This window comes from Xenopus laevis, chromosome 4S, assembly GCF_017654675.1.
Source record: "Xenopus laevis strain J_2021 chromosome 4S, Xenopus_laevis_v10.1, whole genome shotgun sequence".
NCBI lineage: Eukaryota > Metazoa > Chordata > Amphibia > Anura > Pipidae > Xenopus > Xenopus laevis.
The window spans coordinates 94,295,120-94,312,068 of NC_054378.1; the positions used below are offsets into that span (position 1 = coordinate 94,295,120).

A 16,949-nucleotide genomic window follows, 5' to 3' on the forward strand; every position below is an offset into this window, starting at 1 on the left:
AATGTTACAGTTCAACAGACCCTAAACGTTCACTTACCTTTGTAAAAAGCCTCCACCACTGCCAGTTCCTTAGTTTCAGGTAGGCTGCACAGTTTCGCTGTATGACCTTCATAGCCGTCAGCTGCTGTTGTCTCTTTGAAAAAGCCCTTTAAACAACACAGGTGAAGACAATCAATACCAAGAGTGTAAATGGTTTCTATTTCTTTTGTATGTTATTTAGCCAGAATTTACTTATTGATAATTATATAAAGATCTTTAAATACACTAAAGTGGAGTTTATAAAGTGCTCGGAAGATTCACAATCAGATGACTCATACTGAATACTATATAGCCTATTGGTATCAAGGTATAAAAGTTTAAGGAGTACTTACTTTCTGGCAAGGTAGCCTCTACAGCAGGCCTGGAAGCTAATAATCACATCTGTAATCTTCAGGTCCCTTTCTTCCTCCAAGTGAGCAAGAACACCAGCTCGGAAGAACACCTTGCTCTGACCAATCCGGTACAAGTTGGAGTCTAGTTCCAGGGCCTTGATCTAGAATATTTTCAATAAATTACTTAGAGTATTACAGAATACTTTGCGTCATTTGAGAACTGTACAGTATAGTTTCCCAAACTATGGAGCACAGACTGAGGTGTGTGCAACTCAAAGTAGTAAATAGATAACTATCAGGGAAGCATGCTATGAACTAGAAGTACTGTGACCTCCTCCAGAGTACTGAGCTATGCAAGAACTTAAACACAGGAAGACACAATGCTCGACTCTTGTGCATTAACATGTCAAAGTGCTTGTTAGTAGCAGGCAAAGGGTTTCTCTGGTGTACAGAGGTTATGTTCTGAAGCAGCACACAAATATATGCTAGAAGCCACCATGTCAAACGGCTGTACATCACTAAAAAGTTATGAAACTTTTCACTTGGTCGGAAAAGTGGATAGTATAACAAGTGTGTGTTTGTAATTTCATACCTATTTGAGTCACTTTAAAGGATGAGTAACACCAAAAAATTTAAGTTTAAAGTAATTACAATATAATGTACTGCTAGACAAATACAAGAGGTCCTCTGCACTCAACCCATTACCAATATATTTAAGACAGACATTTTGTGCATACAGCTACTAAATAATGCCTTACCCTTTAAACAAAACAGATTGTTTGTCCATATATTTCAATATATTTAAGCTGGCCAACTAAGTCAAAGTCATCCCATATCTGGCCAATCCTACGCTCAATTTTCATCTGATTCATTAAGAATTAAATTGCTTCATTATACATTTTACAAAGGGACTAAGTTTACCTGCAACTTACTAGCTGCTTTCAAAGTAAAACTCCCAAACTTGGCTGCCCTTTTATTAGACACCAGTGGGATCACCTGACTATAGCTGGGAAGGGTGGGAGGTACAACATGGAGCTGGTAATTGCTCCTGTATAAACTATAAAGGGAACGTTGTGCTCACAGCCTCATTGCACCCCCGCCTAATGGTTTTAAAAATTAGTGGTGAGCACAACTTTTCCTTGTTTGTTATAATGTGCTGCTACCCTGCACTGATAAAAGTTCCATGCTTGTTTCTGATTCTCTACTACAGTGTATATAAACAAACTCCTGTGTAGCCATGGGGGTGGCCATTCAAGCTGGAAAAAAAGGAGTAAAAGGTTACTTGGCAACTAACATAAGCATTGTAAAACATCATTCTATTCTACAGAGATGTTATCAGACATCTGCTATGTAACCTGTGCTTTTCCTCAAGCTTGAATTGTAGCCCCCCTGTGGTTACACAGCTGCTTGTTTATATAAACTATAACAATGTTCCTGAAGCAAACAGAGCGTTTACCAGTGTAGGACAACCGTACATTCGATTTTAAATGACTGATACACTTGATTTTTGATGTTACTGTTCCTTTAACTATCGGGGGGAGAAGGTGCTACCTAAAGGTCAAACATAAAGGACATGTAACCCCCCCTTCACAAAAATGTAATCAGTGAACAGCCTCTTTGAAATCTTTAGATAACTGCCACTCTGGTTGTTAAAAGGTTAACAGTAAGGCCACAGCATCCCCTTAATCACCTAGAAATCCTTCTCCTCCTCTAACCCACTCTGCCCCCTCCCTCAGGAATTTACTTTGGCTGTTGGCTCATGAGCATGTTCAGTTCTTCTCAGTTTACTAAACACACCCTCCAGTCTAGCAGCCAATGAAGAGATAGCATTGCTGGTTCCCATAGAAACTCTAGCTGCCTGATCCTATTTTTTCTCCTAATCACCTCTGCTGAGCTCAGCTTAACCACTACAGTGCTCAACCCCAGTAGAACTTTTTATCAAAGTGTGTTGTGCCTGTGTAAACCTGCATTCTGCATTGCATGAACTTTACAGCACGCATGTTCTGTTTGCACATGTCAATGTTACTGATGTGTCAGAGCGAAAATGGCCGTTGGGTGAAAGCTGCTATTTGTTTTAGGAAAATGTGATGGTGCTGGCAAATGGAGGGGGTATATGCAGTACAAATGATGTGGGGGGGGGGGAAAAAAATTGTAAAATATCGATCTTCAAGAAAAAAATATGCAGTGGCTCCGCCTTATTTTGAATGTTGCACTTACCATTAAAACACAAGCCTGTTTCCCATCCATGAAGCCTTTTGGAATAGCATTTGGTGTAAGGATTTCATACCTTGAAAAGAGATAGATAAGTCACTATGTATATACAAAAATATTTAAAGGAAATGTCAATCCAAAAATTTTTTTGCCTAATAAAAGAAAACACAATTTGAATCAACTTTGCAATATACAGTTTACAATTCTTTTATGGTTTTGAAGTTATTTGTATATGTATTGCTATTGAAAGCAGTTTGTCGTTTTCTATTCTCTGGTGGCAGAGACTGTTGAAACAATGTAAGACAAGCCAAAGCATTAACAGACCTGACTTTGCTGGGGAACTAAGAATTTTGCAACATTGTTTAAAAATACAAACAAAAACCAAGTAATAAGCAGGCGTTAAGCAATTGTTAATGAGAAATTAATTAATGAGAAAGAAGCCCTTCTGCACTCTAGCCACAAACAGTCGCTTTTTGAATGCAAAAGCTCATTTAGACAAGTCACAGTTATTTTGCAACAAAGTGCTTTGGACTGATGAAACAAATAACAGGATTTTTGTTACTCACCGTTAAATCTGTTTCTCTGTGGTCGATAGGGGGACACAGGGACTATGGGGTTAAGCTCCACCCTCCAGGAGGCAGGACACTTATGTTAATGAAAAAAGGGGGCGTGCCAGATACTGTGGCTTAACCCCAGACTGTAGTCAAACCAATCAGTTGGTACCAAAGACACTGCGAACAATAAAACAGAAGTCATAGAAAAATGCAAAACTGGTAACTCAGGGAGAACATTCCCATAGACCAACAGGTCAACTCGCATAGGGATGGGAAGCCCTGTGTCCCCCTATCGACCACAGAGAAACAGATTTAACGGTGAGTAACAAAAATTCTGTTTTCTCTGTTGTCTCAAGGGGGACACAGGGACTATGGGGACTTAACAAAGCAGTCCCAAAAAGAAGGGTGGGAGCGAGGAGAGACACGTCATTGAACCACAGCGTGCAGCACCTTCCGGCTGAAGGCGGCCTCTGCAGATGAGAACGTGTAAAGTTTATAAAATCGAGTGAATGTGTGAACAGAGGACCAAGTGGCCGCTCTACAGATCTGGTCGAGGGAGGCCGCGTTGCGCCAGGCCCAGGAGGCTCCCACTGATCTCGTGGAATGGGCTCTGATTCCGTCCGGCGGAGACTTGTCCTTGGCTAGGTAGGCCTGTCGTATGGTCTCTTTCAGCCATCGTGCGATGGATGTCTTGGAAGCAGCCATGCCCCGTCGGGCTCCAGAAGGTATGACAAAAAGGTTTTGAGAACGTCGAAAACCCTTGGATCTCTCTAAATACCAGCGGAGTGCTCTGACAACGTCCAGACTGTGAAGCCTGCGTTCTTTATCGTTCTTAGGATCGGGACAAAGAGAAGGCACCACAATTTCCTGGTTGATGTGAAAGGAGGAAACCACCTTTGGAAGAAAGGATGGCATCGTGCGTAACACAGCCTTATCCTTGTGGAATATGAGATATGAAGGATCGCAGGACAAGGCACTGAGCTCAGAGACCCTCCGAAGCGATGATATGGCAACGAGAAACACCACCTTCCAGGTGAGCCACTGTTCGGAAATCGTAGCTAAGGGCTCGAAGGGAGGATCCAGAAGAGCTTCGAGAACGATGTTGAGGTCCCAACCCGGAACAGGCGACCGAAATGGAGGACTGATGTGTGCCACACCTTGAAGGAAGGTATGGACTGAGTCATCCAGGGCTAATCTGTGTTGAAAGAGAGCTGACACCTGAACCTTGAGGGAGCTGAGTTTCAGACCTAGCTGTAGACCTCGTTGAAGAAAGGACAGCACTCTCGGAATGTCGCACTCCATGAAGGAAACAGAATCTGAGAAGGGGATGTCGGAAGTTCTGCACCAGTCCCAATAGGTACGCCACACTCTGTGGTACGCCCGAGAAGAGGTGGGTTTGCGTGATTTCAACATAGTTGCAATGACATCTTCCGCTATTCCCTTACGTCTCCATATGGTTGCCTCAACAGCCATCCCGTCAAAGTGAAGAGGCCCGGGTTGTGGTGAACGATGGGGCCCTGACAGAGAAGATCGCTCCTGAGGTTTAATCGGATGGGATCTGCTATTGACATTTCCTGTAGATCCGAAAACCACGTTCTTCTGGGCCAGAATGGGGCTATCACGATGACTGTGATGAAGGACTGCCGGATCTTCTTCAGAACTCGTGGCAGCATGGGAAGTGGAGGAAAGATGTAGGCCAGGTCGAACTGCCAACACTGTGTCATGGCGTCCACTCCCGTTGCGAGAGGATCCCGCGAGCGGGCGAAGAAGGTATTGACCTTTCTGTTTGACCTGGACGCCATCAGGTCGATTTGAGGAAAACCCCAATGACGGACTAGTTCGGCGAAGGATTCCGGGTGAAGTTCCCATTCCCCTGGATCTAGGGTATTTCGGCTGAGGAAGTCTGCTGTGACGTTGTTCACGCCTGGAATGTGAATGGCGGAGAGTCTGACTGAGTGAGACTCCGCCCAGTTCAAAATCTGTTGGACTTCCGCTAGGGCCGCTTTGCTGCGGGTCCCTCCTTGTCTGTTGATGTATGCGACAGTGGTTGAATTGTCGCTCTGGACGCGTATCGCTTGTGCCTGGAAGAGAGGGGACCAATGATGAAGAGCCAGTTTCACCGCTCGCAACTCTAGGATGTTGATCGGCAGTTTGGACTCCGCGGGAGACCATAGACCTTGTGCGGATAGAGAGTTGAATGTTGCGCCCCAACCTTGGAGGCTGGCATCCGTCGTGAGAATCATCCAATCGGGAGTCGCCCAGGATTGACCCCGGGAGAGATTGGTCGGATTGAGCCACCACTGAAGAGATGTCCTGGTGGAAGGTAGGAGTGACAATTTCTGCAGGAGGGATCCCCCCCGCCATGCCGACAGGATGTTGGCCTGAAGGGGGCGGAGATGCAGTTGAGCGAATGGAACTGCCTCGATGGTTGAGACCATGGAGCCGAGTACTTTCATGGCCAGATGAATCATGGGTCTCTGAGTCTGTAGCAGGTTGGAGACTAGATATCTTATCTTCTCCCCTTTGTCTGGTGGGAGGAGAACACGTTGAGTCAAGGTGTCGAATTCGAGACCGAGAAATGTCATCCGGTGACTGGGAAGGAGGTTGGATTTCTTCCAGTTGATCGTCCAACCGAATTCTTGGAGCAGAGCTATTGCCTTCTGCCGGTCCCTCACGCTCTTCTCCACCGTTCTGGCTTTCAGAAGCAGATCGTCGAGATAAGGAGTGATGGAAATGCCCTGAAGCCTCAGAGTTGCAGCGGTGACCGCCATGAGTTTGGTGAACACTCTGGGGGCTGATGAAAGGCCGAAGGGGAGTGCAACGAACGGATAGTGCCGATTCCGGAAGGCAAATCTCAGAAATTGGTGGTGAGGAGGCCATATGGGTACATGGAGATAGGCGTCTTTGATGTCCAGTGACATAAGGAGCTGTCCCGACTCCATCCCTCGGATGACCGAGCGGAGTGTCTCCATCTTGAACCGTACTGATCGAAGAAATTTGTTGAGGAATTTGAGATCCAGTACCAGCCTGAAGGAGCCGTCCTTCTTGGGAACCAGGAACAGATTGGAGTAAAAACCTGAGAAGGTTTCCGACTGGGGGACTGGAATGATCACCCCATCCTGTTCCATCTTGTCGATACAGTCTAGGAAGGCTAGGGCCTTTGTGGTATTTGTTGGTATCCTGGACATCAGAAATTTTCTGGGAGGACGGGAGGAAAAATCGAGGTGGTAACCTTCTGTGATAATCTCGTTGACCCAGACCCAGACCTCCCGGAACCGCAACAGTCTTCCTCCTATGGACTGCTGCGGTTCCGGAGGGGATGCCCCGTCAACCGGAAACCGGCTTGTCTGTTGTAGGTTTGTTGTGGAACTTGTTGTTCTTCCACACTGGTCGTCCCTTGTCTGTAGGTTTGGAACGAAAATTAGACCGTTGGGGCGGGCTATAGCGCCTTGAAGACCGGCCGGGTTGGCCTCGAAAATACTTTCTCTGACGAAATGTGGAAGAAGGTCGAGACTTGGACTGGGGTAGGAATGTACTCTTACCCCCGGTTGCTTGGGAGATAATCTTTTCCAGCTCCTCACCAAAGAGCCGTAGGCCCTTGAAGGGTAGAGAAGTTAAAGACTTCTTTGAACTGAGGTCAGCCGTCCAATTCTTTAACCATAGGGTACGCCGAGCTGCTACGGACAGTGCTGAAGTGCGTGCAGTGATTTGTGCTGTATCAAGCGTAGTTTCGGAAAGGTAGGCAGATGTCTCAACTATGGATTGTACTGATGAAAGTAGATCTGTTCTAGGAACACCCTCTTGAATATCTGTAAGAAGGGATTCGGCCCAGGCTTGAATGGCTCTAGCTACCCAGGCTGAGGCCAGGACGGGACGCAAGGTAGAGCCAGCAGACGAGTACACAGCCTTGAGAAAACCTTCAAGACGTCGGTCAGAAGAGTCCTTGAATGCTGCAGCATCTGTGACCGGTAGTGTAGTAGATTTAGACAATCTGGAGACAGGAGCATCTACTGTAGGATGCATTGACCACTTGTCTACCAATTCCTTAGGGAAGGGATAGGACTTTGAGAATTTTCGAGTGGCTTGAAACTTTCTTTCAGGATAGTTCCACTCCTCTTGTATAATATCCAGCAGTTGTTCATGTGACGGAAAACAGAGAGAAGATTTGTGTTTTCTCTTAAACAGGCTGGAGGATTGAGACCGTGGATCTTGTGACTGAGATACCTTTAAAACCTCAGTAACGCCTTTAATGATATGTTCTATGTCATGTTGAACATCATGGCCCTTAGACTCATCGTCAAGCAGTTCGTCTTCGGACGATACATCGGAGAGAGGGAGTTCGCCTTCTGAATGAGAGGAATCCCCCCCATGTAGAGAACCCTCAGAGGGAGACAGGGCCCCGAGTGGGCTCTGGATAATTCAGGTCTCTTGCGCTTTCCGCTGGAACGCTGATCCAGCTTGGCCAGGGCCCAGCCCAAATTATCTGCAATAGAAGGAAGATTTTGAAGAGAGGCCAGAGACTGTGTAAGTTGAAGGGCCCATAGGGGAGCCGGGGGCTCTGAAGAGGTACCGGCCATGCTGTCTTGTGGAGTGTCTTCTCCAGAAGGAGGGCTAGACATAGCAGTTGTGGCAGTAGTGGTACCTCCTGGCACAGGAACAGCGGGGGCTCCCTTGGCACAAGATCTGCAGAGGGGTTCACCCTGACCCCCTGGAATCTTTAATTGGCAATGTTTGCAGGCAAAGTAGGTAATTTGGGCTGCAATTGCTGGTGCTCTCCCCCCCCCCCCGCCCTAGGGAATAGTCCCCCTGACTTACCTTCTGCCATAAGCAGGGACTATGGTACCAGCTGAGGGATTTGTTATTGCTACAGATGCTGTGCAATAAGCGACTGCTAGTGCCTCTGGAGAAAGGACTTATAATAATGTCAGTGTGCTGAGCAGTGTCCGTTGTTTGTGTGCTGCGAGAGATAGAGCCGCACATAGAGCGTGGAGAAAAGCGTGAAACTAGCGGCTTTAGAAGGAGGCTTGGAACGCAAGGAACCGCCTCCTCCTATGCACGCTGCGGGATGCGTTCCACCGGAGGCGCGCAGAATGGCGCCGTCAACGGACAAATCCCCTGCAGTGACGAAGGAAGGTAAAATGCGCCTGTGAGGGCGCCACACAGCCTTATCCTTTCCTTGAGAGCACCACAGGGAAATGAAGGTAGCGTAGGGGGGGAAAACCACGAGACCATCGCCCAATTGTCAGTGCAGTAGCGCAATGGAGAGGGTGCAGCCCTGGGGGGGGAGAGCAACCGTGAGGAAATAGACGAAGAGAATCTACTCACATATAGCCGCACTGCAGGCCCTCTGCTCTCCCTCCACGGAGCGCAGGCATGCCTATGCGAGTCGTGTTTAGCCAGAAGGCCATGGACTGACTCCAGTGGGCATCCCACGAAGGGGGTTTCTACTCAACAATACAGGTATCCCTGAATGTGGCATTGACCCCAAATCTTCTTAAAATTTGGAGCTTGTAGTTGTCCATCCTCCTTGGAAGCAGGACACTTAAAAACTGTTTTATTGTTCGCAGTGTCTTTGGTACCAACTGATTGGTTTGACTACAGTCTGGGGTTAAGCCACAGTATCTGGCACGCCCCCTTTTTTCATTAACATAAGTGTCCTGCCTCCTGGAGGGTGGAGCTTAACCCCATAGTCCCTGTGTCCCCCTTGAGACAACAGAGAAATTGGAGTTATTTGGTCATAACAAAAAGTGCTTTGCATGGTGGAAGAACACCACCACATTCCAAGAAATACACCTGCTACCTACTGTCAAATTTGGTGGTGGTTCCATCATGCTGTGGGGTGTGTGGCTAGTTCAGGGACTGGGGCCCTTGTTAAAGTCAAGGGTCAGATGAATTCAGCCCAATAACAAATTCTTCAGGATAATGTTCAAGCATCAGGTCACAAAGTTGAAGTTACGCAGGGGTTGGATATTCCAACAAGACAATAACCCTAAACACACTTGGAAATCTACAAAAGAATTTATGCAGAGGGAGAAGTACAATATTCTGGAATGGCCGTCACAGCCCCTCGACTTGAATATCATGGAAAATCTATGGGATGATTTGAAGCAGGCTGTCCATGCTCAGCAGCCATCAAATTTAACTGAACTGGAGAGATTTTGTATGGACGAATGGTCAAAAATACCGCCATCCAGAATTCAGACACTCATCAAAGGCTATAGGAGGCCACTAGAGGCTGTTACATTTGCCTTTTTCAGCAGGATTCGGCCGAATCTTTCTGCCAGGCCAAACCAAATCCGAATTTGCATATGCAAATTAGAGTCGGGGTGGGAAATCGTGTGACCAGGAAGTAAACATTTTTCCCCTTCCCACCCCTAATTTGCATATGTATTAAAGTATAAGTCCAGCTCTAATAGCTTTTCCCCAAACCTCCCTTCCAATCATTCCCCAGTGACAATTTCCTGCCTGACTACGTAGGGAACAAGTGGGAGCTAGTCGCCCACCGTCCACCTATGCCACAAGCCCGACGCGTTTCGCCGTATGTCACGGCTTCCTCAGGGGCATAAGTGGCGAGTGCGCGTCCAGAGAAGGTTTAAATAGGCTTCCAATATTGCCCGTGTCAGTTTGTGCATGCGCGTCACTACCGTCCTGGCACTTCCGGGTGCGCACAGTGACTTCCGGTAGCGCTTCCGCGATTGGCCCACAGCAGCTTCAATGAACCACTGCGCATGCGCTGCCCTCACTTTTGCGAAATGACAGCCCCTGCTGTCAACATTGACACTCTCGGATTGCCAGAAAATTACTGCGCATGTGAACTTCTCCACAGTATGTCTTAATTGTGGGAACCGGCAAATGCCTGTTTTTAAGGGTGTTTTTAGGGACATGGTCCCGGACTTCCATACACTGCTAATGGAGTCAGATTAGGCATGGTTTTTGTGGTTGTGTGTGTGTTTTTAACCCATTTTGATTAAAAGTTATGTTTTAAGTTGATGTGAATACTTCCTTATATATTAATTTGTCTGAACTGGATAGCTGGGAGGTCACAGGGTCTCTTTTAAGTTCTCTACTTTCCCTGTATCTCTAGTGGTTGTGGAATCTCTTTTGGGGTGCCCAAATTTATGCACCCGTCTAATTATATTATATATTTTCCAATAACCTTTATGTCACTGCTGAAATACTACGGTTTCCATAAGGCATGTTAAATATTAAAATTAGGTTGCTACTTTGAAAGATCAGCCAATGATAAACAAAACTACAAAGAATTAAGAGGGGTTCCCAAACTTTTTCATATGACTGTATAGAACTTAGCCTGAAGTTTCAGCTTGTCAATAGCAGCAATGATCCAGGAGTTCAAACTTGTCACAGGGGGTCACCATCTTGGAAAGTGTCTGTGACACTCACATGCTCAGTGGGCTCTGAGCAGCTGTTGAGAAGCTAAGCTTAGGGGTCGTCACAAATTATCAGGCAGAAAATGAGGTTGGTTTGTAACATAAGCTGATGCTACAGGGCTGATTTTTAAATCCTGGTGCTAATTGCACTGGGTTCTGTGCTGCCATGTAGTAATTATCTGTATTAATTACTAATCAGCCTTATATTGTGACATTTCTATTCTGTGTGTACTGTACATTGTGAGTGGGTCCCTAAGCTCAGTAAGTGACAGCAGCACAGAGCATGTGCAGTGAATCAGAAAAGAAGATGTCTTAGTTATCCTAAAATCTCTCCCAAAATGACCTTAAGGTTCATGGGGTGCTTTGCTATCCCTAGGAAGTCATGCTCCGCTAGCAACAAGTGCCTGAAAATACCCTTTTTTGGAGTGAATGAAAATAACCATAGGTAAAAACTAGCTGAATTACATAAAAATGCAAAAGAAGGTTAAGTGTGAATAAGATTTTATCAAACCCCATGTGCCATCACCTAAGGCTCCACCAAGTCACTGCTCTGGGCTCCTCACATGGGAAGCCATATTTTGGTAATCACGGCTTTAAAATGAAACAGACTTGCCTATTTTAACATTTTTTTCACTAGTTTATACGCACCTTTGCCTGAACTCTTGAAAGACAACTCTATTTGGAAAGCCTTGTCTGCAGATTCTGATTCCTTCCAATACACCGTTGCAGCGTAGCTGATCCAGTACTAAGTGGGCATCAAGTTTTCCAGACTGCAAAAATGATTAAATATTAGAACAATCATAATAACTAGAAAGGATTACCAGAGGTTTTAATATGTACCTTTTTCTCATGATTAGGAATGATGCAGCGAACAAAGTTTGGATTGGTGTTTCTAAGAGTGGCCATCAGCTTGGAAAGTTGTTCCTTGTAAAACTGTCCAACAGTACGGAACATTCCTTTTCTGGTCTTGAAGGCTCCAGGGAGAGCTGTATCTCCCATGCCAGCTACTTGATCCAAGCCAACAATGCGATCCACTAAACCAAAAAAAATATGATAGGATATTCAAACCATTAGAGTACAGAAAGGAAACAAATGCAGATAGGACAATTATGTCACTTTGGTATCCAAAAACTGGTTACGCTGTTGAAATAAAGAAATAAAAACATTACAGGGGAAAAAAATAAAATAAAAGTCTTGATGACTCGTCATTTATTGTTCTTGGCGATATTTCTCACATTTATTGTTTATAAATTTATTAGATAGGGATGCACCGAATCCACTTTTTTGGATTCGGCTTTGCGAAGGATTCGGCCGAATACCAAACCCTAATTTGCATATGCAAATTTGGGGTGGAAAGGGGAAAACATTTATTACTTTTTTTCTGACAAAGTCAGTTTCCCTCCCGCCCCTAATTTGCATATGCAAATTCGGATTGGCTGGGCAGAAGGATTCGGCCGAATCCTGCTGAAAAAAGCCGAATCCTGGATTCGGTGCATCCCTAGTATTAGCTGCCCCTAAGTATAATAATAAAAACAGTTAAGGGACAATATTCACAAAGTAAACAAAATATTCATAAACATGCAAAAGCTCAGTTTGGTGATTGGATGCGATCCAGAAAGGTGATATTCATAGTCAAGAAAACTTTGAATTGCGTGATATTATTAAACCTTGAAAATGACAAAGCCCAGTACTCATCCTAGTGCAAGTACCTGCCCCCCTCTGTAAAAATAGAATACTTATACTATATATCATTTTATGTATACAAATGTATATTATTATACTGCAGATAAAAGATACAGTATTTGCCTTAAAATTATATCATACTAAACAAGATATACAGGCAAAACTGAAAATGATTCCAGGCCCTTTTGTTTATCAAAACAGCAGACAGATGATGGGATTTTAACACAACCAACTTGTACAGAACTCTATATGCTTGATAATAAGATTACGAAAAGTTTGTAGGCCATCCAACATTTTAAGCCCCATTACCCAACTAAGTTGACATTTTGCTGCAAGGATCCAACAAAGGGTTAGTTGAGCATTTTGTGGGGAAAGAAATAATTCCTCAAATATGATGCACCTGCCTAACCTTCTGCCCTAGGCACAGGCCCGTTACTGCAAATACGGCTACAAATAATCTTGGCATATTGCACACAGGTTAAAAATAAATAAATAAAAAAAAAGTAAACATTTGGTTTAAAAGTCAATGACAAAGAAAAGTCAGCAAACTATGGTGCTCGTCAATTTGTATCTGGCAGTTGGCTTTTTCAACTTGCTATATCTAGAGCATATTGAGGAGTTCAGCAAATACAACAGTATTTTTAGCCTAAACCAGTGAGATAATTATATCTGATGTATGATGCGGCACATTCAAGCTGTTTAAAGCAGTGTCTATAAACCAAATTCAGACATGTGAGTGGCCACACCATGCACTACGATACCTGCTTTTGTCAATGATCTCTAGATGAGCAGCTGACCTTTCCGTAGATCTAACAGGAGAGGAAGGGTATAAGAAGAATAAAATGAAGGGGTTTTTAAGAAGGATGTAAACAAATGGAGTAGTCTGCAGGTCCCCTTGGTGCATTTTGCCTGGTCACCTTTGAAGCACAATGGATGGTTTATTAGTGTAACTTACCATCTTTCCAAAGCTCACACACAAATTTATCAGAGGACTGGTTCAGAAGAGTGGCAATGTTATCGTTAAGAGGATCCATATTTTTCATTAGCCATTCATCAGCCTTGTAATCCACCTGAATTTAAAACAGACAAAACAAGTTGAAAACACATAATTCAGAGACATTTTGCAATTAGTCCTTTTTACATATATTTTGTAGTGCAAGTCTCAAGCTTGAAAAGACAACTGGTACTGCTATCTGGGCGATAACCAAACAAACAGGCAGCCGTTTTGGAAGATCAATAGGAGGGCCTGAAAAGTAACCTAAGCAATGCAAAATAAAGGCTACCTCATCTGGAATCTGTTTTTTTATTGCTAGGTTATGTGCCCCCCCTACATATTTTTCGCTGCATGCAGGAAATAAAAACCCCCATTTGAAAACTTGATATCTCTTCAACTATTTTTGTACAAAACGGTTGGGCATGACTAATGGTATTACAGCAATTTACCAAAAATATCCAATGATTTCATTCAAAATTGTAATTTTAAAGGAGAGGGAAAGGCAATTTACACTGAGGTGCCAAAAGTTAGGCAACCCAAAGTGATTACATTTACTTACCCAACACCCCAGGTCGGTGCTCCTATTAGCAGAAATCTGCAAAGGCCTTGGGTTCTTCTAGCGAGCACAATGGAATGATACAATTCCTTCTCCAGTTTTAAAACTTCCCAGGGCAGATGTATGCACAGTAGAACAAAATAGGCGGCTTTTTCATGAAAGTTCGGCATTTCACTCTACTGCGCACGTGCAGCTGCGAGAAGACCAAGGAAGCAGGAAGAGGATCGATCCGTGGTGATCACTGGAAGAACCCAGGGCTGGTGCAGTTTTCTGCTGATAGGAGCACCGGCCCAGGGTGTCAGATCAGTAAATATAATCGCTTGGGGGTGCTCTAACTTTTAGCACCAGCAAGTGTAATTTGCCTTTTGTTCTCCTATAAAAGTGGTTCTGCTCAGATGAAGTAGATTTGAAAGATCTGTAAACCACTCACGCATGCAAACTGCATGAATTAGAACAAATAAACACGGTGCGTTTACGGTCTACAGAGGGAAAAAATGTTGGGGGAAAAAAAGCTCAACTGCATGTTGTGCATAATTTAGTGCTGATTATTTCCATTGTTATGAAGTTTGTTGTTTTGTTTGAAGGGGCAGTTCACCTTTATCACATTTACTACCAAAGTAGCATAACCACAATTTTTTTTAATTGTAATATAAAAGTACTGTAAAATAGGTTGACCACCTAAACTGTTAAAATGTAATACCGTTCTCAGAAGCATCAGGGACATGCTAGCAAATAATGTATCAATTGTAGCAGCTGCTCTGCTAAAGACTTTAGTTAAGTTTGGGGAGCATGCCCTGTAGCAGTCAATGCATCAATGTGTCAGCTAATGTATCAAACTAACAAAGTTACAACAGTGTTTTCCAATTTCTTCCATGTTGCGGGCCAACACCTGACTGACTAATTTTATGAGGGTCAACTTGGATTGCTGCATCTGATCCATGGCTTCCTAATAGGACAGCCATGACTGGGAATGGCACATGGTTTACGGAGCTGCTACTTTAAAATGTTTCAAATATGAGCAAATGCTACATTAACATTGGGCAGAGTGCAGATCAGAGTTTACTGCTTTTATATTGTTATTAGCATACACAAAAAGGCACATAAGCGTAAAATTGTATTACAAAAAATAAACTCGCACAAGCTCATTGGACTAAAGTACATTCGTTGTTACAAGAGATATTTTCTGCATCATTTCCATTGAACCCCTGGGAACTATTCCATAATTACCCAATCAAGGATTTACAAAAACAATCCAGGCAGTTAGCTAAGCATATTCTTTCGGCTGCTAAATGGAGTCTGGCCATTAGTTGGTTGTCCCCAGACATAACATGGCAACGGACTTTGAACTAAATACAGGCTATCAGCTCGAGTTCAGGGAACTTTGGACAGATTTACAGAAACTTGGGCTCCGTGGATTGGCTATGTGGCAAACAAACAGCTTGTTTTATAGAACTGTATGCTTACTTGGTTTGTGTTAGGTGCTCAATGGATATCGCTGTGTTTTCTCCGATTGTGTAAGCGGGGGACCCTACTCTCTGATCTCTTTTCTCTCTTTCTAATTCTTTTTCTTATCTGTTCTATTTCTACTTTTCTCTTCTAATTGGAGATTACTGTTACATTGCTTAATCTTATGTTAACTATGAGATAACCTGTGCCAATTATATTGTATTGCATACAGTATACATGAGGCCTTATATGGAGCAATGTAAATCCTGTGATTGTGCTCTATTTTATTTTGTTTACCTCTTTTGAAAACTTAATAAAAAAAATTGAGTAAAAAAATAAATAAATTAAAGGAAAGGATGAAGATTGCTTATAAAGACAAATCTGTTCTGGCCAAAACCTTTCAAAGCATGTAGGCCATGCTACAATTATTTTTTAAAAAGCATTACATTACCGTACCCTGCCAGCATAATGCATAATGCTGAAGTCTGCTTTGTCTTTCAGCTGCTTTGGTTTCTGGAACTTAGAATGAGTTCCTTGTTCTTGCACAACTTTCTCCACAAAGCTTTTATCTGTAGCTTTTGGGAACCAGCATTCCTCATCCAAGAGTGCCAAAATACCTGGTGGACCAGCCTAAGTGTAAAAACAAAACGTAAAAAAAAAAACAAACATTGTGAAATTGGAAATGGACAAGTAACCAAATCTCAAAATAATTGCGTGGCTTTTAAAACTCACAGGCTTTTCTATCAAGTCAATGCAAGGCTGAAGATCAAGGCCAAAGTCAATAAAGTTCCATTCAATGCCCTCACGTTGATATTCTTCCTGCTCCAGGATGAACATTGTGTGGTTGAAGAGTTGCTGAAGTTTCTCATTGGTGTAATTGATGCAGAGTTGCTCAAATGAATTTAGCTGTAAAAACAAAGCAATTGGTACATTCAAAAATAAAAGTGAAAGCAATGCCAAGCCCCAAGATGCACAAGAGTTTGGTGGAAATGCCTTTAAAGTGATACGGACACAAAATACTCCGAATTCTCTGTTCTTTGAAGTTCCAAAACCTGATTGTTTTGCCAACCTGGCTGCCCCTTCTAAACCTTTCAGTTTCTAATGCTGAGGGACTACTGCTGCACAAATATGGCAGCCCCCTCATAGAGGAACATGGGGGTGAGAAAGGTAATTTAAAAGCATCAGGCAAAAACTATTATGGAAACATTATATATATCATTTACAGAATGTTCCGATCGATTTAAAAAAAATATGGTGTCCGTATCGATTTAAAGAAAATTTCCAGTGATTTTTAGCAGCTTTTAATGAATTAATGTGTAAAAAGGAACACTATCATGTGTAGATTTAAAGGTTGGAAATTAAAAAGATAAAAAAATAAATTTTAACTGGGCAAAACAAAGAAACATCAGAGGACAAACACATGCACATGTGGTCCTTTAACCCTCCTGTTAAACGGGATACATATGGCCCATTATTTTTGTCACTGTACTAATAGTACAGGCCTAAGATTCTCTAAAACATAGTACAGAAAGACAGTATTAAAAAAAAATATTGAACCATCACCTCAAATATCTCAAAGCCAGCAATATCAAGAATGCCAATGAATGATGCGCCCTGTCTCTTGGTTTTGTCTAGGGCTTTGTTCACTCTCATTACAAGCCAACGGAACATACGTTCATAAGTGGCTTTTGCCAAGGCTTCAATTGCAAAGTCAGCCTGAAAGACAAAAAAACAAGTTAGAAAAAT

The 16,949-nt window shown here is 43.3% G+C and overlaps 1 protein-coding gene across 1 annotated transcript in view; it reads right to left on the reverse strand.

The window, feature by feature from the left end:
* Window positions 1-16,949, reverse strand: part of myh9.S (myosin, heavy chain 9, non-muscle S homeolog) — a 54,425-nt gene that overhangs the window by 11,969 nt on the left and 25,507 nt on the right. The window contains exons 12-20 of the mRNA XM_018261135.2: window positions 16,767-16,919; window positions 15,936-16,109; window positions 15,660-15,833; window positions 13,163-13,277; window positions 11,365-11,558; window positions 11,173-11,294; window positions 2,589-2,658; window positions 372-532; window positions 38-146 (exon numbers count right to left, since the gene is read on the reverse strand). Of these exons, the coding sequence (XP_018116624.1) occupies window positions 38-146; window positions 372-532; window positions 2,589-2,658; window positions 11,173-11,294; window positions 11,365-11,558; window positions 13,163-13,277; window positions 15,660-15,833; window positions 15,936-16,109; window positions 16,767-16,919 (1,272 nt within the window). The remainder of the gene's footprint in view (window positions 1-37; window positions 147-371; window positions 533-2,588; window positions 2,659-11,172; window positions 11,295-11,364; window positions 11,559-13,162; window positions 13,278-15,659; window positions 15,834-15,935; window positions 16,110-16,766; window positions 16,920-16,949) is intronic.